This window comes from Saimiri boliviensis, chromosome 8 (genome assembly GCF_048565385.1).
Source record: "Saimiri boliviensis isolate mSaiBol1 chromosome 8, mSaiBol1.pri, whole genome shotgun sequence".
In the NCBI taxonomy this organism is placed as follows: Eukaryota; Metazoa; Chordata; class Mammalia; order Primates; family Cebidae; genus Saimiri; species Saimiri boliviensis.
This window is the reverse complement of record NC_133456.1, coordinates 97,179,490-97,206,267: the sequence shown is the minus strand read 5'-3', so window position 1 is coordinate 97,206,267 and position 26,778 is coordinate 97,179,490. Positions and strand designations below refer to the sequence as shown.

The window sequence follows — 26,778 nt, the reverse complement described above, 5'->3', positions numbered from 1 at the left end:
TTATCAGCTTAGAAAATTTTCGGGCTAAGACGATGCAGTCTTCTAATCATGTCATCTGCAAATGGAGACAATTTGACTTCCTCTTTCCTTGATTGAATACCCTTTATTTCTCTTTTCTTGCCTGATTGCCCTGACCAGAACTTCCAATACTATGTTGAATAGGAGTGGTGAGAGAGGGCATCCTTGTCTTGTGCCAGTTTTCAAAGGGAATGCTTCCAGTTTTTGTCCGTTCAGTATGATATTGGCTGTGGGTTTGTCATAAATAGCTCTTATAATTTTGAGATATGTTCCTTCAATACCTAGTTTATTGAGGCTTTTTAGCATAAAGAGCTGTTGAATTTTAGCATAAAGGGCCTTGTCTGCATCTATTGAGATAATCACGTTTTTTTTTCTTTGATTCTGTTTATGTGATGGATTATGTTTATAGATTTCTGTACATTAAACCAGTCTTGCATTCTAGGGATGAAGCTGACTTGATCATGACAGATAAGCTTTTTGATTGGCTGTCGGATTTGTTTGCCAGTATTTTATTGATGATTTTCAATGTTCATCAAGGATATTGGCCTGAAATTTTCTTTTTTAGTTGTGTCTCTGTCAGATTTTGGTATCAGGATGATGTCAGTCTCATAGAATGAGTTAGGGAGGGAGGATTCCCTCTTTATCTGTTTGGAATAGTTTCAGAAGGTATGGTACAAGCTCCTCTTTGTAACTCTGGTAGAATTTGGCTGTGAACCCCTCTGGTCCTGGACTTTCTTTAGTTAGTAGGCTATTAATTGCTGTGTCAATTTCAGACCTTTGTTATTGGTCTATTCAGGGATTCAACTTCTTCCTGGTTTAGTCTTGGGAGGGTGTGTGTAGGAATTTATGCATTTCTTCTAGATTCACTGGTTTATTTACATAGAAGTGTTTGTAGTAATCTTTGATGGTAGTTTGTACTTTTGTGGAATCAGTGGTGATATCCCCTTTATCATTTTTTTATTGCATCAATTTGATTATTCGCTTTCTCTTTCTCTTTTTTATTAGTCTGGCTAGAAGTCTGTCTTTTTTGTTGATCTTTTCAAAAAACCAGCTCCTGGATTTACTGAATTTTTTTTGAAGGGTTTGTTGTCTCTTTCTCCTTCAGTTCTGCTCTGATCTTAGTTATTTCTTGTCTTCTGCTAGCTTTTGAATTTGCTTGATCTTGCTCCTCTAGTTCTTTTAATTGTGATGTTAGGGTGTTGATTTTAGATGTTTTCTTGCTTATTTGTGGGCATTTAGTGAATTTCCACCTAGACACTGCTTTAGACATGTCCCAGAGATTCTGGTACGTTGTGTCTTCATTCTTACTGGTTTTGAAGAACATCTTTATATCTTCATTTTATTATTTATCCAATAGTCATTCAGGAGCAGGTTGCTCAGTTTCCATGTAGTTGTGCAGTTCGGAGTGAGTTTCTTAATCCTGAGTTCTAATTTGATTGCACTGTGGTCTGAGAGACTGTTTCTTATAATTTCAGTTCTTTTGCATTTGCTGAGGAGTGTTTTACTTCCAATTATGTGGTCAGTTTTAGAATAGGTATAATGCAGTGCTGAGAAGAATATATATTCTGTGGATTTGGGTTGGAGAGTTAGGTAGATGTTTATTAGATTTGCTTAGTCCAGATCTGAGTTCAAGTTCTCAATATCCTTTTTTAATGTTCTGTCTCGTTTATCTAATATTGACAGTGGAGTGTTTAAGTCTCCCACTATTACTGTGTCTGAGTCTAAGTCTCTTTGTAGGTCATTGAGAACTTGCTTTATGTATCTGGATGCTCCTATATTGGTTGCATACATATTTAAGATAGTTAGCTCTTCTTGTTGCATTAATCCCTTTACCATTATGTAATGCCCTTCTTTGTCACTGATCTTTGTTGGTTTAAAGTCTGTTTTATCAGAGACTAGGATTGTAACTCCTCTTTTTTTTTTTTTTTTTTTTTTTTTTTTTGGTTCTCCATTTGCTTGGTAAATCTTCCTCCATCTCTTTATTTTGAGCCTATGTCTATCTTTGCATGTGAGATGGGTCTCCTGAATACAGCACATCAATGGGTCTTGACTCTCTATCCAATTTGCCAATCTATGTATTTTGATTGGGCATTTAGCCCATTTACATTTAAGATTAATATGTTATGTGTGAATTTCATGCTGCCATTTTGATGCTAGCTGGTTGTTTTTTCCATTAGTTGATGCAGTTTCTTCATAGTATTGATGGTCTTTACAATTTGGTATGTTTTTGCAGTGGCTGGTACTGGTTGTTGCTTTCCATGTTCAGTGCTTCCTTCAGGAGCTCTTGTAAGGCAGGCCTCGTGGTGACAGAAATCTCTCAGCAGTTGCTTGTCTGTAAATGATTTTATTTATCCTTTGCTTATGCAGCTTAGTTTGGCTGGATATGAAATTCTGGGTTGAAAATTCTTTAAGAATGTTGAATATTGGCCCCCATTCTCTTCTGGCCTGTAGGGTTTCTGCTGAGAGATCTGCTATGAGCCTGATGGGCTTCCCTTTGTGGGTAACCTGGCTTTTCTCTCTGGCTGCCCTTCATTTCAACCCTGGTAAATCTGATGATTGTGTGCTTTGGGGTTGCTCTTCTTGAGGAATATCTTGGTGGTGGTCTTTGCATTTCCTGAATTTGAATGTTGGCCTGCCTTGCTAAGTTGAGGAAGTTCTCCTGGATAATATCCTGAAGAATGTTTTCCAACTTGGTTTCATTCTCCTCATCACTTTCAAGTATACCAATCAAACATAGATTTGGTCTTTTCACATAATCCCTTATTTCTGAGGCTTTATCCATCTCGTTTCTCTTTCTTCTCTAAACTTGCTGCCTTGCTTTATTTGATTGAGTTGAGTCTTCGATCTCTGATTATTTTTTTCTGCTTGATTGATTCAGCCATTGAAACTTGTGTATGCTTCACAAAGTTCTCCTGATATGGTTTTCAGCTCCATCAAGTTGTTCATGTTACTCTCTATGCTAGTTATTCTAGTTAGCATTTTGACTAACCTTTTTTCAAGGTTGTTAGTTTCCTTGCATTGGGTTAGAACATGCTCCTTTAACTTGGAGAAGTTTGTTGTTACTCACTTTCTGAAGTCTGCTTCTGTCAATTCATCAAACTCATTCTTCATCCAGTTTTGTTTGCTGGTGAGGAGTTGTGATCCCTTGAAGGAGAAGAGGCATTCTGGTTTTTGGTGATTTCAGCCTTTTTGCATTGGTTCGTTCCAATCTTTGTGGATTTTATCTACCTTTGGTCTTTGAAATTGGTGACTTTTGGATGGGGTCTCTGAGTGGACATCCTTTCTGTTGATGTTGAAGCTGTTTCTTTCTGTTTGTTAGTTTTCATTCTAACAGTCTGGTCCCTCTGCTGCAGGTCTGCTGGAGTTTGCTGAAGGTCCATTTCAGACCCTGCTTGCCTGGGAATCACCTGTGGGGGCTGCAGAATAGCAAAGATTGCTGCTTGGTCCTTCCACTGGTAGCTTTGTCCCAGAATGGTATTCTCTAGTTGTCAGCCAGAGCTCTCCTGTATGAGATGTCTCCTAGTAAGGATAAACAGGGGTCAGGGAGCCACTTGAGGAGGCAGTCTGTCCCTTATCAGAGCTTGAGCTCTGTGCTGGGTGATCTGTTGCTCCCTTCAGAGCTGCCAGGCAGGGATGTTTAGGTCTGCTGAAGTGGAACCCACAACTGCCTGTTTTCCCAGGTGCTCTGTCCTAGGAAGGTAGGGGCTTTATTTATAAGTGTCTGATGAGCTGCTGCCTTTTTTCAGAGATGCTCTGTTTAGCAACATGGGAATCTAGTTGATAGTTTGCCTGCAGAGGCCTTGCTGAGCTGCCATGGGCTCCGCCCAGTTGCTGTGTAAACTTCCAGGTGACTGGAAGTTTAGATTTAAACAGGTTAGGTTAAAACTGCCTACCTGAGCCTCAGCAATGGTGGATGCCCCTCCCGCCACTGAGTTTGGACCTTTCCCAGGTCCAGCTCAGACTGCTATGTTGGCTGTAAAAATTTCAAACCAGTGGATCTTAGCTTGCTGATCTTCATGGGGGTGGGACCTTCTGAGCCAGATCACTTGGCTTCCTGGCTTCAGCCCCCTTTTTCAGCGGAATGAGTGGTTCTGTCTTGCTGACATTCCAGGTACCACTGGGGTATGTGAGAGAAAAAAAATGTTGCGGCTAAGATGGTCACCCGGTTTGTGCTGGAAACCTGGGGTGCTGGTGTTGTAGGCATCCTAGGGAATCTCCTGGTCTGCAGGTTGTAAAGATCCTGGGAAAAGTGCAGTATCTGAGCCAGAGTGCCAGAGTGTCTGGAAAAGTCCCTAATGGCTTCCCTTGTCTAGGAGAGGGAGTTCTGTGGCCCCTTGCACTTGGTGTGTGAGGCAACACCCCACCCTGCTTTGGCTTGCCCTCCTTGGGTTGTACCTATTGTCTAACCATTCCCAATGAGATAATCCTAGTACCTTGGTTGGAAATGTGGAGATCACTCGCCTTCTGGATTGCTCTCACTGGGAACTGTGGATCAGAGCTGTACCTATTCAGCTATCTTGGCAGAAGTCTCTGTTAAAACTTCTTCTTTTTTTTTTTTTTTTTTTTTTTTTTGAGATGGAGTCTTACTCTGTTGCCAGGCTGGGGTGCAGTGGCGCAGTTTTGGCTCTCTGCAACCTCCACCTCCTGGGTTCAAGTGATTCTCCTGCATCAGCCTGTGGAGTAGCTGGGACTACAGGCATGCACCACCATGCCCGGCTAATTTTTTGTATTTTAGTAGAGACGGGGTTTCACCATGGCCAGGATGGTTCTATCTCTTGACCTTACGATCCGCCCAGCTTGGCCTCCCAAAGTGCTGGGATTATAGGCATGAGTCACCGCGCTCAGCTCTATTAAATTTCTTAATCCGTGAAAGATGAAGGCTTCAAGCAAGGGAGTGGCCAAGTATATGGAAGAGAGGGGTCAAGATGCAAGCAGCACATAGGAAGTCCAACCTACGGCACTTGGCCATTGCTTTGACTTGGAAAGGCCCATTCCCAGAGAAAGACGAGTAGGTAAATCGTGCTTGATGGGCTGAATCCCCCTTCAGGGATTTTGTCCTACTGATGGACGAATAGAGGAAAATGGTGATCTGCAGTGTACTTGAGCACCTGTTTGGGGGATCCTATTTGCTGTATTTTCTGTTCTCTGGAGGCCCCTTACAGGCTTTTTTTTCACTCTGGCTTTCTGGTTCTGAGGCCATGAAACAACATCCGGTCAGCAATGGGCTTTCTTCCTCTTGGAATTTCCCAGCAGCACCTGTGGGAGCAGCACTTTCCCCAGAGGTGCCCACTCAGGGGAGGCAGGTGTGGTGGGGCTCTCCTCAGGCCTGGTCTGTGACATGACACGTGGTTCCTTAGGTGTTCAGTCTCTGCATCCCTCTCAGCAGGATGCTCTTCCTCACAAAGAGATGGTTTTCTTTGCATTATATCCCCCAGACCTGCGCTTGCCCCGACATGAAGTCTACAGCACCTTCCCAAGGGTTTTGTTAAGTCTCTGCGCACCCAGGCTGAGGCTCTAATGAAGAAGCCTCAGTGTTGATATCCCAGCTGGGAAACCCAGCTCATTATCTTTTGTGGTTTTTCACAAGCCTAGAATGCTTCACAAGCCGGGCTTGAGGTCTGTGGTGACTTTTTAGTTTCCATGGATGAACTTGGAATGAAGGGCGAAAGCTTTCAGACAATTGAACTGCCTTTTTCTGAAGTCGGTTTTCTCCAGGGAAGGAAATGACCACAGTAATTGCAGCCTTTTATTTTCCAAGTTAGCCAGTTGTCTGGTAAACTGGAAGATTTCGAGATTTCAACTGTCTGGAAACTGGACTGCCATAGCAGCAGGGTTGTTGAGAAAAACTTGACCTCATTATTACTAACAATTGTGAAACAAGTAGAAATGCGTATTGATTAGTTTGCCAGTTACAAATACCTTATAAATAAGATACTCAAGAAAGAAAACCAAAATGTAGTGGGTGACAGTAGTCCAGTGAGAAATTTCATGATACTGGTGATTTAGAGTGTGCTTATAAACCTGCTCTAATTATACCTTGAACTTTGTTGAGTCAGAAATCTCTCCTTAGTGAGGCTTATCCTGGCCAACCTTTAAAAAATTTTGAAATATTTCTATTCTATGCCCTTAATCTGCTTGAAGTTTTTTCCTTACAGAAGTTATTTATTTATTTTTGTAAAATATATAGCTATATATATATATTGTAAATATAGTATAATATAGTCATTTGTTTTACCTATTTGCTGTCCCACACTAGAATTAAGCTCTAGGAAGGCAGGATTTTATGTTCCTACTTACTAATGCATTTCAAAACCAAGAGCAATTCTGGCACATAGTAGGCACTAAGTGAGTGGGCTTACATGATTGGATTGACCTTTGTGGAACATAGTTTGATTGAAAGGTCTAGTAGTGAAAGCAGTCAGTAAGTCAATGAATGGTTATTGAATCCCTACTTTACTCCAAATGATAGCTTTCCAAATCCTCCAGAATTTGATATCCATTGTCCATTTAATACTTTAGTTATTTTCAAAATGTCCTGTGGCTTTTAGTGTTCCTTAGGGGTAGGTTTGCCTTTCTGTCCTGCATAATATATCTTACGGTGATATGCACATACCATACAATAAATATTTGTTGAAAGAGGAAAGGAGTGAACTGGTTTAAGGCATTGGGTTACTTGGGAATGCATTTATCACATAAACATTTGTTTTATTGCATTATGGCCCACAATAGTAGTATTTTGCAAAATGAGGTTTATTCTGAAAGATCTACATGTTTTATATAATTTTGAGGTGTTCATTTCAGTGATAATCTAGAAAATCAACTCAAACATGTTCTGGATTATCTGGATAAACCAAATGCGGCAGGACGTTTTAATGTCCTTATTTATTTCTGTGTGTCTTTCGAGCATGTTAACACTAGATAATGTAGCACTTCTCTCACAGGTAAAGAAAAGAACAGAGGCAGACTGAAAAAGTAAATGATTTATTCACCCCCAGGGAAGCCCAAGTGGCATGAAGCCATTCTGTTAGAACGCTTCACAGTCGTTTAAAAGGAGAAAAGAGATGAGAGAAATGAATCATAAGATGTGTGGCAAAATAGGATTGTTTAACTAGTAGTCAGTACTATATTCCTATTATAGGAGGTGATTTTGTTTTGGCAAGCGTAATGTTTTGTTTTCTGAAATTACTATTTTAAATTTAGTTTTTGTTGGTCTTATAGTTTTGTTTGCATTTATTTTGTAATTCTGTGGGATTGTTAGTAGCTACAAGAACTATAAAATCAGGAATTTGAGCCTACTTTTATGTTTTATATTTGTGAGGGATATCATAATGAAATTTGTTTAAATTGTAGTAGTTTTTAGTGGGGTATTTACACTTAAGTTTATGGAAAAGCTACATTATAAAGCTTTAGGGCCCAGGATGCAGAATACTTATTTCAATAAAGTCCAGGTGTGATAGTTCAGCGTTAGACAGATATTTCTGCAGCAACTGCTGCTAATGGTTTGGTGGTGGTGAAAAATAGAAAAAAGTGAATCTTAGGAAAATATATAGAGAAGATTGGTTGGAGAAAGGGGAGAAATTTTAGAGCAACTTGGAGCTTTCTTTGCCATTTAGCTTTTGACTGGCTCTGAATTTGTGAGTTGTCTTTCTTAGTGACACTTCTCAAATGGCTAAGTGAAGTACAGTCTCTTCATTTCCATATTAAAAAGAGTAAAATTGCAGTCAGCATTTCTGTAGTGATCCAAATCTCTATGTTTAATGTAGAACACTGGGAGACCTAAAGAGCTGTTTAGAGTTCATAGAGTGGGCGATGAGAGGAAAGAGATGCTTGTTTTCTGACACTGTTCTCCCTACTCCCCAATCTTCCTAGCCCTACAATGGGAAATAGGAGTAGAAGGAAATGAAGTGCAGGGTATATTTTGATACAGTTTCCTAGAAGGGGTTCTGAGAGCAAGTGTTACTTCAGAGTCACATTTTCTACTGTCTAGAGCAATATTGTCCTGGAGTTCAGGCAATCAACACACATTCACTGTGCACCTATTATGTACCAGGCGTAATATAAGGAAGTGAAGACAGCTCCTTGCCTTCGGACTTACATAAAACCTACACTTAATGATTTTCTACTGCTGTGTGTCTTTTCTTAGTTCTACTTTGGTTGAACATAAGTGGGCAATTTGACAATTTTTTGGTCTATTCTTTATGGTAATTTGTCTAATTTCAAGGATAAAATACAGAGAAATAATAAATGTTCTGATTAATTTATTCTTTTTATCCTTTTCTGTTTCTAGGGGTGTCATGAAAGTTGACATAAATCTTCAGAAAGTGGACATTGACCAATGCTCAAGTGATGGCTGGTTTTCAGGAACTCATAAATGCCACCTCAACAACTCAGAGGTAAGAAGATGAAAATAAAATCCTCTCAAATGAGAAACTCAGAAATGCATTATTTTGAATATGTTAGATTTGTGTGGGTAAATAAGAGGCATCTTACTGGGGGAAAAATCTGTGTAGGTCTCAGTGCTGCCAAATAAACTGAAATTGGAGTAGAAAATAAAATGGGTGCAAAATAGCTGTTCATTTGGGGACTGAAAGAAGGCCAATACTAGGGTTACATCTGAAGTCTGACTTTAGTCAAAGCCTGGCCCTATTCTTCAAAATGGGCTGGACATTTAAAATAGTCATGAGATGAGAAAACAGTCCCAGGAAGGGTCAACCAAATTATGCCCGTTTTTATGGAATATGATGCTTATTAAAATATTGGTGGTATTTATTCAGACACACTGCTATCTGCTAGAAGAGGACTAGAGAAGATATGGTGGGGCAGTTTTGAAAACAAGTAGCAAACAGTGTACAGGGTCTAGGAGTTGTGTATATGTGTGTGTATTTGTTCAGTTTTTAGTCTCTATCCTTGCTTGATTTGATGGTACTCTGGTTGATAGGAAACAGGCATGGAGATCGTGCTTCTGGAAATAAGACTATCACTTGTCTTTTGGAGTTCCAGAGAAGAAATATGACATACTAGTTATTTCATTTTTAGTAGTCCATATCCAAGGTCCTCAAACTATGACACGAACATATAATAAAGTTACTGATCTTAAATACTTGTGCTATTCCAACATCGATCCGTGAGTCTGTGAGGAAAGTCAGCTTGCTTCATTTAAAATAGAGGGGATATTTCCACAAATGTAGTAATTTACGTCTTTAATTTGAATTTTGCCATTTGTGAAAGGCAATTGTACATAGTGTAATTTTAAAGAAGGAATTTTAAATTAGAAGGAAATTTAACAGTAATCACTTATTTGTGCCATTACACAAAAAAGTGCACAGACAGGCACACAGGTATTGATGCGTGCATATACATGTATATATGCCTATAGAATGTTTACCATGTGTGCGGCCATAATGCATACTTCTGCCACACACAAACCACATACGCCTGCACTCCCACACTCCTAAATCTTTTTAGTGTTTCCGACACCTGCCATACATTCCACACACTCTTTCATCCTGCCACTATACTCTCCACAACATCCCTCAATCCTCTTGCCACCTAACCCATAAGAAGCTCCTGTAACGCCCCATATCCCTCTAACTCTATCACATCTCTCCACCACATCCTGATGATCCCCTAATTCATTAATACCTTCCCACCCCTGCCCCCATTCCCACACATCCCCACATCTCCATACACCTCTGCAGACTACCATCCACAGTTGCCTCTCACTACCTCTCCACCTCACTCAGTTGTGACCCAATGATGTATGTTAGTGCTTCTGCCTTGCTAACTCACAAAAATTGAGCTCTTCTTTTTGTCTCCTTTAATTGCTCTTATGGTTTTGAACATTTCTGAGCCTCCACTTTGGATGATTCTGGCATTTCTAAGATGGGAATTTCAAGTCACTTGGCTTGATGAATATCTTTAGCCTGATTATTATCTCCATGCCAATGTCTAGAGCAATACTGTTTTGATAAGAGCACATAGCCACTTAGCATTGTCTTTTAGCCAGAGTGGACTTTTTTCTGCATGGGTGTCACATTGTGGATATTGATCTGTGTGTGTTCATTTCTGTATAGCCTTGTGTTGGTGGTGCTCCTGGGTGGTTCATTAAGCAGTCTGCCTAGAAACAAGGAGATACTTACTTTTCAGTTTGTTACAGTTGCTGCTTGCCTCTAATAATCATGGTGTGGTTTTGTGTCCTTAGAGCCCATCTGTTTATTTGATTAGACGATCATAGTTTAAGAACCTCATTCTCCTTTTGGAGGATTGATTTATTTTCATTGCGTCAGGATTATTCATTTTCTGGGTTTTGTGTCTTTTTAAAGCTTTGAAATAAATTAGGTTATTTCAAGATAAAATATTATCCTCTATTCTGATTAACAGAGATTAAGTTGAAATGTATAACTTTTGGGATTATGTATGGGAGTATTCTATTTATTAAATTCCTACTTTAAAAAGTGGAAAAAATACTCTACAGTTTCATTTGAAATGTTACAGAAAGAGGCTCAGTGATCAAAAAGCATTACCAGAACAGTGGATCTACAGAGTGTATGTTCAACTTGCACTCTATGTCACTCTTGCCCAGTTACTGGAGTTGGGAATAAAGAATCTTTGTCATGGGCTGTGCTCAGGAGGCCCTCATGGGGGTAGTTTTCCTTGCACTGGTCTGTCCTGGAACTCTTCACACATTTTATTGGGCTTCTTGAAGGTCATATATAGTTTGTGCTGGTCACTCTAGGCACCTGCAACAGTTCCAAACCACATCCTCAGTGTAGTTACTAGGAATAGTCTTTTAATTCCTTTCTCAAACGGATGTGAGTTAGACATTAGAAGGTGGCTTCTCTGGAGTTTTTTCCTGCTTGGGAAAACAGAAGGAAAATGCTTGTGGCATTTTTCATGTGTTCTGGTTCTACTTTATTCTTTGTAACAACCCCCACCCCACTGTTACCACCCCAGGATCGCTGTGTAAACTGGCTTATTTTAGGAAGCACTTAATATGATCCACATTTGTAGGATGTAGGGTCCTGTCTTTATAAATGTCCATCTTGTTAGAAGTAACGACACTCATCTTGTTTTAAAGTGGGTTTTATCTTGCTAACGTTTAATATTCTTCTCTTGTAAGCAATAGACAAAGTTACAAATTTCAAAGTTAGAAGTGAGTTAAACTTTTCACTGTAAAAAATTTTTCTAGCAATGTTGGAAAACTTTCCAGCCCCTAGGGTATGTACAACCAGAATATCAGGTCTGACGTTGGAAATAGGTAATATGGAACCAATGGCAAAAGCCTCAGGAGGATTTTAGATAGAAATGAAATGGTTCATGAAGAAAATACTTTCTCAATGAGTTTAGGTCTTTACAAGGTCTAAAGGCCACTGAGCATTTTTTGAAGGACATGTCTTCATAACTGGCCTAGATTACTGCAGAATGGATTTGGTCAGTTTTCATTATCCATTTAAAAGCTTCTTGACTTTTTCTTTTTTTAATCAATGTTTGAGTATGTAAAATCCTTTTCTATGAAATAGTTTAAACGTAAAATTAATTGGTATTAATTTTTGTTTTAAAGATCTTTTGCTTTGTTTCCACTTTAGTAAGTTTAAAAAACCATTGTTTGAAAAAGGAAATATTTAGACAGTATCCTGGAAACTTTGTGGTTATATTCCATTAGTAAATATCTTTTAAACCTCAGTCCATCTTACATATGTATTTTAAATTTAGAAAGTATATACATCTTCAGTTATATTTTTATATTAAATATATTATAAATCAGAAAACAAGATTGAAATGAAGATGAAATCATATTTTAATGTAAATTATATTTGTTAAAATAATTACATTTTATAGCAATATAATTGGTTTATAATTTTAATAAAATTTTGAGTGATTATGTCATAATTTTTGGAGATCTTAGTTTAATATTTAGTAATGCAGTGATTCAGAGGTCTCTAAGTTCACTTTATTTTTATACTTAGTTTTAATATCTGTCATGTTTGAAAGATTCCTCAGGAGGATATATCAGTCCAAATTGAAGAAATACATTGTCAACTGTGTTTGCTAAATTGTGATGTTCATTTTCTAGTTCTAGCTACCAATTTTTGCAGAGGTGTTATTTGCAGAGCTACAGCTGGCAATTCTTCATCTTACCTGATGTCAATTGGTCCTTGCAAACTAATTTGAAAGCTGGTCATTTTAATATTTTAAAAGAATAGGTTAAAAACCCACTGAATCTCTTCATGTAAAATATATTAAAGCATACTAGGACATTTTACTTCCACGTTTAAACTGTAGAGATATGTGAATATTTATAGCTTTTGGCAACAAAAACCACTTAACACTGAAAACATTTTCAAATATCCGTTTTTCAAATGTTCACTTGAAAATACCCATTTTCAAATGGATTGTTACAGTGGCTTTGAAGGAATGGCTTATTTATTTATTTTTAAAATACCTGTTTCATAGACACCATTGACAACCAACCACTTGCCATCCCAGAATGGATGTGCAAATTTGGAACACTTGCCTTTTTTGTAAAGAGCAATGTATAACCACTCTTTAAGCTCAGAAGTGAGCAGTTCATTTGAGATAATCAGAGAATCTTTATGGAGGAAGATTTTGTGGGTCACACACCATCTCATGAAGAATCATAAATATTTTACACTTTAAAACAATATACTCTAAAAATTCATCTAAATGTCCAAATACAAAGGCAATAAAGGGAAAATTGAAGCAAATGAAGGAAACTGGTGACCATTGTCAGTGTGTTTCTGTCTTGAAATGCCCAGTTTTCCTTCAGGATGTCTTAGTGCCTTCTCAGATTTGTGATCATATGAAGCGTGTGACTGAGGGCATTAATATTACTCTAAGTCCTAAATATAACAAAGCTTAACAGCTGACATTTCTTTTGTTAAAAAGTTAAATGTAGAGAGAAGTTCTAGTATTTTCTTCTTGCATTCCAATTAAAGTCGCGTTTACTCTATTTTGGAGAACACTTTTTGAAGATGTCAGATTCACTGGAGTGGCTGTGTTATCACCTCAGTCATTGGTCTTCTATTGCCCTAAGTTTCCCTTATATCCTCTTTTCTATGGAATGTATTGGGTGAAAATTTATTCGTACCTCTTGACTACTCCATTAGATGTAAGTTTAACGAATCTCTAAAGATAAATTTTAAAGAAGGTTAAGAAGATAAGAAGGCTCATCATTTGGTATATGACAAGAGGAATAGAATGCAAAGACTCAAAGAAAGCAGGAAAACCCTCTTATGTGTAAAATGTAACTTACTCTGACTACAGCAGGGTTTAGAGTACTTTTCTAAAGAGCTTTCATTTAATTTAACTTTTCATTTAGTAAATCACTTAAAAATAGCTATATGTTAGTTTCATCTTGTGGCTGCTATCTCACCATTTTTCTTTTCTCCAGAAAATTTCTGTTTAACAAATAATATTGTTCACCTATCTCCAGAGCCATGCTATCTAGTATGATAGCCACTAGCCACATGTTGCTTTTGAAGTTTAAATCAATTAAAATTAAACAAAATTTAAAAAAAAAGCTTCTGGCCTCGCTAACCTGATTTCAAGCATTTGATAGCCCGTGTAGCTAGTGGCTTCCATGTTGAAAGGTGCAGTGGACAGCTCTGCTCCAGGATACAGTCTAGTGTAGTCAAGCCACATAGGTTTTTTTTTATTATTGCATTTTAGGTTTTCGGGTACATGTGAAGAACATGCAAGATTGTTGCATAAGTACACACATGGCAGTGTGATTTGCTGCCTTCCTTCCCCTCAGCTATATCTGTCATTTCTCCCCATGCTGTCTCTCCCCACCTCCCCACACCTCCGTCCCTCCCCCATTTTCCCCCCAACGGACCCCAGTGTGTAGTGCTCCCCTCCACGTGTCCATGTGTTCTCATTGTTCAACACCCGCCTATGAGTGAGAACTTTCAAATCTCCGACTTTCCTTGTACACTTGAGTCAGTAACTTTGCCTTAAAATTCACTGAGGGACATTTAAGGACAAACTTGAAATGAATTTTGGCTTATGCAGTCTTCCAGTGATCTACTATATTAGTGCAATTGAAACTAAATGTAATGAGAGTGTTGCAAACTATTTTAATGCCATTATTTCACACGGGAAACTAACAGTCTTTCAGTAAGTGAGGAGTAAACACCAGTAATCATTGCGGATATTTACATTTTAATTGTATTTGTAGCACAACTTCTCTTTTCTCTTATTACTAGTATGAAATGTGGTTATTTAATTTAAAGTCACACTCTTCTTTTGGAATCTGGGACAATGATCAGGTGTTTATTTGTGCATAGCACAGTACCTGACGCCATTGAATTAATGGAGACAATTTGTTGTTGTTAGTTGGCCTCCCTATAATACATGGCCATTGTTTTTGACCAGTTGCCCAAAATAAAATTAATTTTTTTTGTAGTAGTTGCCTTTCAGGTATTTGAAAAATGCTGTTAGCTACCTTCTAAGTCTTCTTTTTCTAAGTTAATTCTCTGTTTCAGTCACATATCTTTGCTTTACCAGGCTAGGCCATACCACCACTATCTGGACCCTCGTTTGTTTTTGGAATTCTAAAGCCTATCTTGTGTGATTTTGTTATAGTCTTTCTTTTTAAAATTAATAGAAACCAATAATAGTTTTCTGAGTTTTCCACTATGCTCTCAAGAGTTATTTGGAATAGAGATTCTAGAATTGTTTCAAAGCTAGGGTTAGAGATCACTGTGCCAAAAAACACTGACCTGGGGGCCTAATAAGTCAGTTAAGGGAAGGCTGACTGTTTCCAGCAACTGAGCCAAGAGTTAACCAATGGCTATCACCATCTCATGGTTGGAGGAAAGAGAGAGAGAAGATCTGTTTCTTAGGAAACTAAGTGACATCAAACTATTTCCTTGTTGTCTAGACATCTCTTTTACTATTAGAACACAGTATGGCTTTCCTTATGTACAGTTGCAAGCTATTTGTGTGTTGTATTCTGTTTAAATACTAAACCACTGTTTCCATCACTGTCTCATGCAACCCAATTCTGACTTTAGTCTAATCACATGTAATTAGGTGTACTACTAGGCTTCTCTCTTTGAGGCCACTTTAAAAGTTTGCTAAACTATTATAATTAGTAATTCTTCTTATTATGGCTAATAAATCTATGCTATCTTTTCCATGGGATGCCTTTTATAACATTATTTCAAATTCATTGTTTTAGGTCCTAGGGATACAGTGGTGAATAAGACAGGAAATTTATAATTTAAAAGAAATCATTGCATTCTAGAGGCAACCAGAGAACTTAGAAATATAGCAATTAACTTTAACTTTTTTATGTACTAAATTTTCTAGGTGGTATGTACTAAAATATCACATATTAATTTCTGAGACAAAAGACCTATGAAAGAGAAGTCTTCACACATATTTAAGAAGTGTAGGAATTTACTTATGGGATTGGCAAGCAGTAAAAAATTGTACTCAGTGTTGGTGAGGATATTATCATGTGTTATTGGTAGGAATGTAAATTGTTATAAAAATTTTTGGCAATATGGTAAAAATGTGTCACCATTAAACATGCACCCTTCTTTGTTCTACCTGTTTTTTCCCTACTTCTACTTTAAATACTTTATCTAAGCCTTGGGAAAATAGCAAGACCCCGTTGCTACAAAAAAATTTTAAAAATTAGCAAGTGACACATGCCTGTAAGTTCCAGCTACTCAGGAGGATGAGGCTGTTGGATCTTTTGAGCCCAGAAGTTTGGGGCTACAGTGAGCTGTGATTGCGTCTCTGCACTCCGATCTGAGCAACAGAGTGAGACCTCATTTCTTAAAAATTATATAGTTAATCTAAGAAAACAGAAAATTCTGAAGACTATAAATAAAATTCTAAAATATAATTCATAAATATATACATACTAGACTACTTATTACAGTATTGTAGCAAAAATTTAGAAACTAATGCATATTAATGAATTGGGTAACTAAATTACAATGCATCAAAACAAAATCATACCATTGTGCCACTTAAAATGAATACTATTCATTCATTGATGTAGAAGGATGTTCATTATATAGATTAAAGAAAATAAACAGGTTCTCCAGTATGGTTTAAGGATTAGTAAGCATTTGGGGATACAGAGAGGAGTGATAATTGTAAGGAAGGCTTTCTGGCATGTATTGAGTAGATGAGTAGAGGCATGGTAAGAAGCAGCCAATGTTTTTTCCCCCGGAGTGTGAGCCCTTTGGTTTTCAGAAGTGAAATTTCTAACTGTGGAAATGTGTACAAGGTGACTTATATAAGCCAGGTCATAGTTTGTAAAAGGAGGGTGGATTAAAGGCAAGAGGGCATATGCAACCTCGAAAGAAAAATCTGTCTATCTTGTAAATGTTGGTGGTGTCTCTATCTAGAACTTGTATGGAGTTGGGAAGAAGATGATGAACAAAGACAATTGGAAGAACCTTGAGCGTGTCTGTGAGGAGGTGGTAGATTCATCTCTATATTTAGAGACTCCTTTTTCCTTTGTGGATCATAGTGAAAATTGCTAATGCAAATAACCCCCAGTTGAAGGTTGCAGTAGGAAGCAGATGAATTCACAGTAAAAACTCTGGGTAAATTTGACTTCTTCTCTTGTTTCAACTCAGTAGATTTTATCAAAATCTGAAAAATAAGGTTTCTTATTAATTTTTAACACCAATAATGGCTGCAGCTACTTGGTAGTGCTTGGTTTGGGTCAAAAATTGGTCTGTGTGCTTTATATGCATTTCTTGAATCTTGAAAGCCTCTATTTTACTGATGAGAAAGCTAGGCCAAGACAGGCTAAATAACTTGTTTATAATCATACAAATAGTGAGTAAAACTGGGATTATAATCCAGATTTATCTGATTCTAGGCCTATTTTTGTTTTATTATGATGGTGTACTTTTTGCTATCTAGTAAACATATATAACCAGATGAATTCATTTAGGATTAGAAGTGAGGAGGTACAGACCATTTTAGATTACAAACTACATTTAACATTGGAAATTGGGTAGGAGAGGTGACGACCTATACCAGGCGTCACTTTAGACATGCTGCTTTGGTATTCCGTAGAGTAATTGCTGTGAAAATCCAGCATCCTTCTTAGTAGGAGAGGAATTAGAATTCCTCTAGTCCCTGGATTTGTGTTTAAGTGATTGAATGAAGTGATACTAATTTTCAGTGAAGGTTATGGTAGTTTTTTTAATAGGGCTTTATGTGGGGCTTTGTGCTGATCAGAATGTTCATCTATTCTTTGAATAATTATGTAGGAGACTCATAGTTAAGAATAACAAATTCATTCAAAGTTAATATCAGAGACTAAAAAGATATTGCTGGGTTAGAGAAATGGACAGCTCCACCATAATGAAAGTTAATCAGAGCAAAGATAAGATCCTGAATGTGAATCAGAATTCGTATCTTTTTGAGCATGGCAAGATTGAGGAGGTTTGGTTTGATCACATGTGAACACTATTTAGGAGGATAATTGAAAGTTGAAAATAAGTCAACAGTATGGTGTGGCTGCAAAACCATAGCAAAAGCCAACATAGTCTGAGGTTGTTCTCTAGATCTGGGGAGGATCACATCTCTACTGTGTTCAGAACTTAGCAGAAAATACCTAAAATAATATGACAGGTTTCAGTTCCCATACATTAAAGTGTGTATAGATAAAGTGAAATCACTCCGAAGAGAAAATTTGTATTATGAAGGACTTTGAAACCTTACTTTTTGAAGAATCAAAGAAATTGAGAATTTTTTCCAGGAAATGAAAGACTCATGCATGATCTGATAACTGTCTTCAAATATCAAAATAGTTGTTATATGGATACTTATACTTTTTCTCAGGGGATACAGGGGCTAGTGTGTGACTTACTAGTAAAACAGGAACTGCAGAAGGCTCTATTTACCTCAACGTAAGTGGAACTTTTTAATAATCAGGATTGTTAAAAAATTAAAAATACACATTTTAAAAGAGTAGACTGTAAATTTGAAGGTTACAGTTGTTCAGTCACACCTTGCAGGGATGACCATTTGGAGAGGATGCTGTAGACCTTGGTATTTTCAACAGTGAAAGGTACCACGTGACAATTTTGTGGGGCTCATTAAAACTGCAGGCAATATTGGCTATATGTTTGCACTAGATACATCTTTAAATTCTTCTACAACTTAAAATTTTATGCCTAGTATACTCTAAAAGGAATCATTACAAGATATTTCCATTCAAAAGAATAGTCTCATTGTCCTTGTACTGCTACTACCCTACTACCTTGAATTCTCACTTTTTATGTGTTCGTGACTGGCAAACCTGAGATTTTCTGATTGTTCTCTGTGATAAACCAAACTATTACTCAGCATTGTCACCTTTATTCAGCTAGATTTTACGAGTTGATGTCCAGTTTCCTCTTAAGTACTTTTGGGATGGTAACGCAAGACTGATAAATTTTGTTGAAAGTGAGATGGAAAAAGCCAAAAAATGTTGACATTCGATTGCAAATCTGGGATAATCTAAGCCAGAAAGGAGGCAATACTATAGAGAGCACCATTGATTTTTTTTTTAAATAATCTAATTTGCCTCTTCTGCTTATCAAGAAATCAGATACCTTAGAGTAGGAGATAAATCAATTTTCCAGCTAGGACAGGGTCATGGTGTTTGGAGTCTGCTCCTGAATGACACTCCTTTTATGCATTCCATGTCACTGGATTATATCACCAACCTTCGTGAATCTGTTGATCCAGTGTTGGGACCTTTGAAGTATTTGAATTAGAATGTACAAAGGATAGAACTACCTGACTCTTCAGGGTGAATAGACTGGCTCTCTGTCTATGCACATTGTCTGGGCATCAGTTAAAAGGCTGGGTTAAGGGAAGGGACCTACTCCTAGTAGCGAATTAGAACACAAATCAGAATGCAGGAATAAAGCAAAGGTGAATATGGAGGATGGCAGCTTACTGTGTACAGGGGTGACAAGGGGATTCACCACCTTTATGATACGTTATCATAAATTGTAATGTGACAATACATAGGTTATGGACTCTAACCATCGCTAAATACAAAACATGTAAAATGCTTCAAAGCTTCTCTGTGGCCTTGGGATCAGAGTGAGGCTGAGTTTGAAGGTGGGTGATATACAGCATATGCAGGGCAGGGCAAGAGAATTGACTTGCATACTCCAAAGGATGTGAACTGAAAGTACCAGACTTTCTTGGTCTTTTCAGTTCAGTAAGAGAACATCTGATGAAATATGAAGTTAGTGAACAGATTTGGAATATGTAGCTAAATTTATAATGGAGCCAATCAGGGAAAAAAAAAAGCCCTACCTATTAAACCTTTTCTTTTGTCATATTCAGTAGCAGAAAAATTGCTACTTGTCCAATTCTAGATATGAGAGGCAATCAGAATATACAGTGAGTGCCTGAGGGTGACTTTTTGAGGGTTAAATATAGCTTTGCATCATTAGCTTATGTGGGAAAAAATCCCACTATGACAGCAAATCAGATCTAATCTGGCACTCCCTCTGCTACAATTATATAAAATATGGTGGAAACTTGTCAAAGCTTTCAGTGAGAAATGAGGCTACTGATGCTTGGCAGCCCCCTTTTTGAGCAAGTGAAGAATCATGTTGCTTAGCTACAGCCCTTGGCTGATTTAGAGAGCTTTAACTGACTGTATTATACAGGAGTTAAAGCTCCATTCCTTGATACCTTCTTTTTCTAAGATAAAAGGCCTTACTTGTTTTGTTGGTATCTTTACCAAGTCATTTATGTGTATTCATAGAAGACAGGTTTCGATTTATCATTGTTTTTCCCTTCCAAGGGCCTATAGATTGAGAGAGAACAAGTGGGTGTTGATGATACAAGCAGAACATAAAGTATTGAGATCAGTTGAAAATGCTTTTGTTCTCAAAGTAATGTGCAAGTGTCTATTTCAAATAATTTCTGTCATTTGAAGCTATTGTTTTTTTTGCCCCCCAACCCCACCCCACTCCCCTACTATTCTTTTAGCTTATTCCTAGTTTGGGTTACTATTGTCTTTAAAATGCAGAAGATTTTTGTATTTTAAAATATAAGCTCACATGTAGGTGTATGGAAAGGGGTAGGGAACAGTGAATGTAATTGACAAAACAAAAGTAAGGCTGGAAATGGAACAAAAGACCATTGTAAACAGAAGGATTAAGGAGAAAAAACTGCAAATGGAGAATATTTAGAGCACTTATTGTGCATGAAGTAGAAAAATGTGTAAAGGGGGAATTGTTAGATGATCAGAGCCCATTTCAGTGGGATGGACATGCTCAGAGGGACTTGCAAGTCTGTGGGAGGTTTTTGGTCCATGCTCTGTCTCCAGAAAGGAATATCTTTACACTATTCTAAATATGTGGGTATCCACTTTATTTTTATAGCTCTTCAGGAAAGGGAACTGTCCCTCAGCAGTGCTTTCTATTATCTTACCATAATTATTGTAATGAAGTGAAGCCATGACCTAATCTTGATTATGTAATTATTTCTGTAGATTTTATTATTGGCTTGTCAGTACAATCTTAGTTTAATGCATGCAAAAGCCATGTCTTTTTTTTTTTTTCTGGCTGGTGCTTACAATTCCATGATCACCTGGAGGAGATTCTGTCGAGTTGATTGTATGTTTGGAAATAGGATCATGGATAACTGTCTCTGTAGGTTCGGCCCCATTGCAATTCTAGACCTGTTGAACACCAGAATTTATAGGTGTACTGAGCAACCTCACTGATGGGCTATGTTTTTCTGCTTGTCTGCAAATCATCCTTATCTAATACTTTTTAAAATATTTGTCTAATACAGTCACTTTCAAAGTGTGGTGCTGGGACCCCTGGAGATCCTCAAGACCCTTTCAAGGAAGTCTGTGAAGTTAAAACTAGTTTTATAATAATTCAGAGCCGTGATTTGCCTTTGAAACTCTCCATTGTCTTATGAGTATCCAGAGGTTATACAAGATGTGATATAGAAACAGATTAAATGCAGAAAGAGAGAGGGGAATTCAGGTGTCTTGTAGTAAGTCCGACATGAAAGATTTGCAGAAATGTAAAACAATGACACTCTTCTTGCTAAATATTTTTTTTTTTTTGGTTTGGAAAATAGTTTTTTTCATAAACTTTATTTATGTTAACACATTTGTTATTTTTTACATGAGTTAATACATATGTTGAAATTTTCTCAGTTTTAATACATAAGATGGTAAATATCAATTGACATAAACCTCATAAATCAAAGCTCTTTGAGTTACTCGGTAATTTTCAAGAGTGTAAAGGGGACCCAAGACTGAAGTGTTTGAGAGGTACACTATCAGCTACTGCGTTGTTTCTGACCTTAATTTCAATGCCTGGTTTCTGTGCGTTCTGTCTCCCCCTTTTGTGATTTGATAACTCACTTTAAAGACTTTGATAACTCACGTTTCAGCCTTAGATCCCGCTGAAGTCTCAGCCCAGTGTCATCAGATATGGTAATGATACAAGTATAGTAGTCACGTTAATTAAAAGAGCAATCAATCCAAATTAACATTTCACATATAAGTGTGATATATATTTCTAACTATAGCAAATATAGGTAAAAATATTCATTTATTATTTCACTTACATAGTTTGAGTGAAAACTACACTTTTAGGATTTTTATTTTGACTTCATAAACAATTTTGAACAAAACACCAATGGATGGAATATTCTGTGTTTTACTTTCAAATTTTTCATATTGGGATTTTAAATGTAAATTGAAAATCATTTACATGCCAAGGTATTTGGAACTATATAGAATTCTTTAGTCCTAAGTATATATGAAGACCAATTTGTCTGGTTAGTGCTGTTTGTTAATCACTGGAGTATTTGGTTACCAGTTAGATTGCTTATTCAAGTAATGCCTCAAAAGTTTTTTTCTGAAGGTTGGTCTGAAATTTTACCCTGATTATTTGCTAAGCCAGCCATCAGCTAATTAATTTATATATTTAAGTAGCAGATTGTGAATTCAGTAAGCATATTTTTGTGTGTGTGTATTGTCAAGATATTCTTAGGACCAAATGAATGTCATATATATGGAAAATGAAAAGTGAATTTGTTTTTTTGTTCCTTTATTGAAGGAGCTCAGAGATTCCAGAATCCTTTTTGATCCAGGTTTTTTACAGTTTTCTTTAGACAGGTAAAATAATTGATAGCCGGCTTTGTAATGATATTTTGTTTCTCTTGTCACAAGAAGGCGTGTGTTGAAGCTGAACTTGGGTTAGGGAGTGGCAATGGTTAGAAAGGAAATTTTGCACCTTTTCTCTTTGATCGTAGTTGAATAGATCTTAAGTTACAAACGTGCTTGGTGGTCTGATATCTCTGGTGGCAAAGTGTTAGGCTTTCCCTTTTCCTTCCACATTAGCCACTTGTGATGTAAATTTTACCTCAGTATCTCATGAATCTATTTTCTTCTCTAATTCTTACTACAACTTAGTTCTATTCCTAATCACCTTTTGCTTGGTCTTTTCTTCTTTCACAACTTTAATGTTACTATTAAATTTATTTTTTATTTTTATTTTTTTTGAGACCGAGTCTTGCTCTGTCGCCAGGCTGGAGTGCAGTGGTGCAATCTTGGCTCACTGCAACCTCTGCCTCTTGGATTCAAGCGATTCTTGTGCCTCAGTCTCCAGGGTAGCTGGGATTACAGGCACACGCCACCATACCTAGATAACTTTTGTATTTTTAGTAGAGATGGGGTTTCACCCTGTTGGCCAGGATGGTCTCGAACTCCTGATCTCATGATCCACCCACCTCGGCCTCCCAAAGTGCTGGAATTACAGATGTGAGCCACCAAGCCTGGTCGACTTTAATGTTAAGTGTATATACTTAGTGTATACAGCATGATGTTTTGATATGCTTAGGAAAGTGATTACAATAGTCAAGTAAAGCAACATATCCATCTTCTCACATGGTTATTTCTCTTCTTCCTTTTTTTTTTTTTTTAATGGCAAGAGCACCTGAAGTCTCCTTTCCTAGCTTGCTTGTACCTTTGCAATACTATCTGTCTTCAGTTTTCTTCCTCTCCAGTTCATTATGTAGTATATTTTTCTGGAGACAATATTACATAGTAGTAAAAAGTGCTGTTTTTTAATTAGACTGCCCATCTTTCTTTATTATGCCTCAAATTTCTGTAAAACAAGGACAGTTTTTTTTAGCATATGTAAAGTACTTTGCACAGTCCATTCTTTATAAATGTTAGCTATCCACCATAGCAGTACATATGCTTGCAATTATTATTTGTAATTGTTGGTATTGATCTTCTATGCTAGACTGTAAGGTATATGAGGGCAAAAACCAAATTAGTGCTGTCCACCACTGTATCTCAAGTGCCATAACAATGTTTAAAATAAAGGCATTTAAGAAATATTTGTAGTTTGCTTTCAGAATCTAAATTTCTTCTCACTCTGCAAAACCCAGCCACTTGCCTTCCATCATTCTACCATGCTCTTTCATGTCTCCGTGGATTTCTTTGCACATGCTCTTCCTTTGGAATAACATACCGTTTCCCACTTTGGCCACCTGAGAGTTTCGTGCTTATCTGTTGAGTCCGAGGGTTGCTGTCGTTGAGCCCTTGGCAGCCTCCTCTCTACTTCAGGCAGAAGATTGTTTTCTCCTGTGTGCCACTGGAGTATATTGTACGTGTTTTTGCTGTAACACACAGTATGCTGTGCTGAAATTATTTGAATGCTGTTAATTACAATAAATACATTTATTGGATGCCTTTCCTTTTACTTTGTCAAATATGTATGCATGAAAATACACACAATTATACATAAATGTATGTGAAGTTGTATTTAATATTCAAAGTTGTCCTAGAAAATGTGTATTCTAATTTGACAGGTGAGGAGACTGAGACTCAGAAATTTTAAGAAATGAATATAGATTACCTATCAATTAATAATTTGGAGTGATTGATTGCCAATGCGAGAGTGCCTTGAGGCAAGGGCTGTGACCTACTTGGACATCTCATTGGACCAAACCTACTTTGGTGGTTTAAGTTCATGGTTGCTGGTTTCATCACTAACTTATCTTAACACCCATAAGAAAGATTTGGATAAATTCTGTAGTTTTCCAGGTAATCTCATTTTCCTTCAGGAATGGAAAATTCCAGATAGAACCTGGTTACTCATGAAACTCTTTGTAGTATCTGAAAACCTTCTTGGATATGTAGATTCTAAGTCTAACTTTAATTTGTTTTTTGTTTTACTTCCTTAACTCATTGCATTGCAAGCAGTTCTAATTAAAAATGAATAGAGGTTCAATTAAAATGAACACTTTTAATTCTTATTGGGGAATGTCTATTATCATACATACTATAATCAACTATTATTTTTAGAATCAAATAAAAACTGCATATGCCATAATGACTCAGTTATGTGCTTTAGTTTCTTTTGTTTTTCATTTGTGATAGATGAATTTTATAGAGTGTACAGAAGTTAGAGTAGGTGGCTCTACAAATTGACTAGTGATTATTCTGAATTCACTATTGTCATGTATTTGTGTCATTTATCTAGATTTGAAAGAATGAAGAGACACATGATACTTTTTAAAGCTGCATCTCTTTCTCTCTTTGACAAATAGTGAGCTTTACAACTACTACTCAGCTAAATCCATATAAATCCTTCTCCACAGCCAAACCACTAAATTAAAAATTAGATTATGTTTTCGACATTAAGTTTTACGGTATATATACATGTAACTGTCATTGAAAAACACATTGTAATCAATTTCCAGCTTTCTGTTTCTTCTCCTTTCTACTCCCCTTCTTTTCCAGCTCCCTCTTTCCCTCCCTTCCCTACTTCCTCCTTCGTTTCCTTCTTTTTCTTTGCCCTTCATTCACTTATTTCACTGTCTCTTCAGTTTTCTTTTCTCTTGTCTCTTCTTTCTTTTTTAAATTGTCTTTGTTTTTTGTTGTTGTTGTTTTTTTTTGTTTTTTTAAAGCCTTTCTTCTTCCCAGAAGGAAATGTGTAACTAGATGCTATGATTTCCAAAAAGAAATGGCATGATTTGGGCCAAGGTTGTAAGAGTCCACTTCAGAGGCAGGCTTTCCCTTCCAGTTTTGTCACTCCACTCACTCTCCATGTTCTCCCTCCACACTCACTCCCACCTCCCCATGTAGATGAAACTGTGTTTTCTCAGAAGGTAATCTTTCCAGTTCAGATTATAATGTGTGATTGACAGACAGACATTAGATCACGTAATACCTGGGAGTCCTGAAATACCAGTTACATATCTTTTACAGTATGATGGTAATGTTCATATCGTTTAATGAACAAAGTAATAAATTCATAATTTGATATATCCTGCATCACAACATCTTTTATATACATTTGAAAAATGAGACATAAGTGGTCAAGATATGTTTTTAATTTAAACTAGAATGATTGCTTGGTGTGGTTTCTTGTGCCTTTTTAACTAACTGCTTACAATAACTCTGACTCCACAGAGATTTATGAGCTGCAGGTTATTCTACTTTGGCAGAGTTTTGGGATTTACTTTCTAGTTCCTCTAGTTCTGCTTTTAAAAATGCATGTAGGACTTAAACTATCAAACAAAATCAAGAATGGATTAGAAAATGGGATTTGTTTCCATGCAAGCCGTTTCAAATGCCAGTCCAGGGGATCTTCCCTAAGCCTTGTAATATACCTGCAGAACATGATCACATTTAAGTTTCTTACTCAGGACTCTATAATTAGAATGTATTGTATTGAATTGCTTTACACATTGAGCTTCACACGTTATACGGGTATAGGCATGATGATGAAGGAAATGTGATTCTTCCTCAACTTCGTAGCTGAAAAAGATGTCAAGGGTGTTATTATGTGGTCTAATGATACCTTTCAGTCCTACATTATAATTCAGAACTGGACTGATAATCTTGTGAGAAAACAGCGTCATCTACTTGCTGGGGAGGTGGGAGTGAGTGTGGAAGAAGGATGTGGAGTGAAGAAACTGCAAGGGTAAGCTGGCCTCTGAAGTGAACTTGGTTTTACTTTGTCTAATTCTTGCAAATGAAGAGCTAATTTTAATTTGTCTTTAAATTGGAGAAAAAAAAAGAGGAGCTGCTGGGGAAGCTACTTTGATGAAATTTAGGAGGTATGGAGTGGGAGAAAGTGGTGAGACCCCCAGCTGCAGCCAACCTCAAGATTGACCATCTATGATTAAAGCAATAGGGGCCAGGCACGGTGACTCACGCCTGTAATCCCAGCACTTGGGGAGCCTGAAGCAGGCAGATCTCCTGAGTTCGAGACCAGCCTGGCCAACATGGTAGAACCTCATGTCTACTAAAAATACAAAAATTAGCTGGATGTGGTGGCATCCACCTGTAATCCCAGCTACTTGGGAGGCTGAGGCAGGAGAATCACTTGAACTTGGGAGGTGGAGGTTGCAGTGAGCTGAGATAGTGCCACTGCACTCCAGCCTGGGAGATAAAGCCAGACTCTATCTGAAAAAAAAAAAAAAAAAAAGTCACTTTTGACTGAAATGGTCAGCATGGGCATGAAGTGCATGCCTTTAAGAATAGGTAGGATTTTGATTAGAAGCGATAAGGAAAGGTGAGCTTCATTGCAGTATATCCTAAATACATTGTCTACCTATAGAATGAATGGATGGTACTAAATGTAGGGAAATGGAAGAAGCAGAAGTTTATATCATGTCCTTTGTGTTGGAATCTTATGTAATAAGATAACTTATTTCAAATATGCATATCAAAATTTAGTGCCAATAATTGATCAATCAGTAAAT

At 37.1% G+C, this 26,778-nt stretch overlaps 1 protein-coding gene across 1 annotated transcript in view; it reads left to right on the top strand.

The window, feature by feature from the left end:
* Positions 1 to 26,778, top strand: part of GPR158 (G protein-coupled receptor 158) — a 384,453-nt gene that overhangs the window by 31,525 nt on the left and 326,150 nt on the right. The window contains exon 2 of the mRNA XM_010341239.3: positions 8,306 to 8,411. Within this exon, the coding sequence (XP_010339541.3) occupies positions 8,306 to 8,411 (106 nt within the window). The remainder of the gene's footprint in view (positions 1 to 8,305; positions 8,412 to 26,778) is intronic.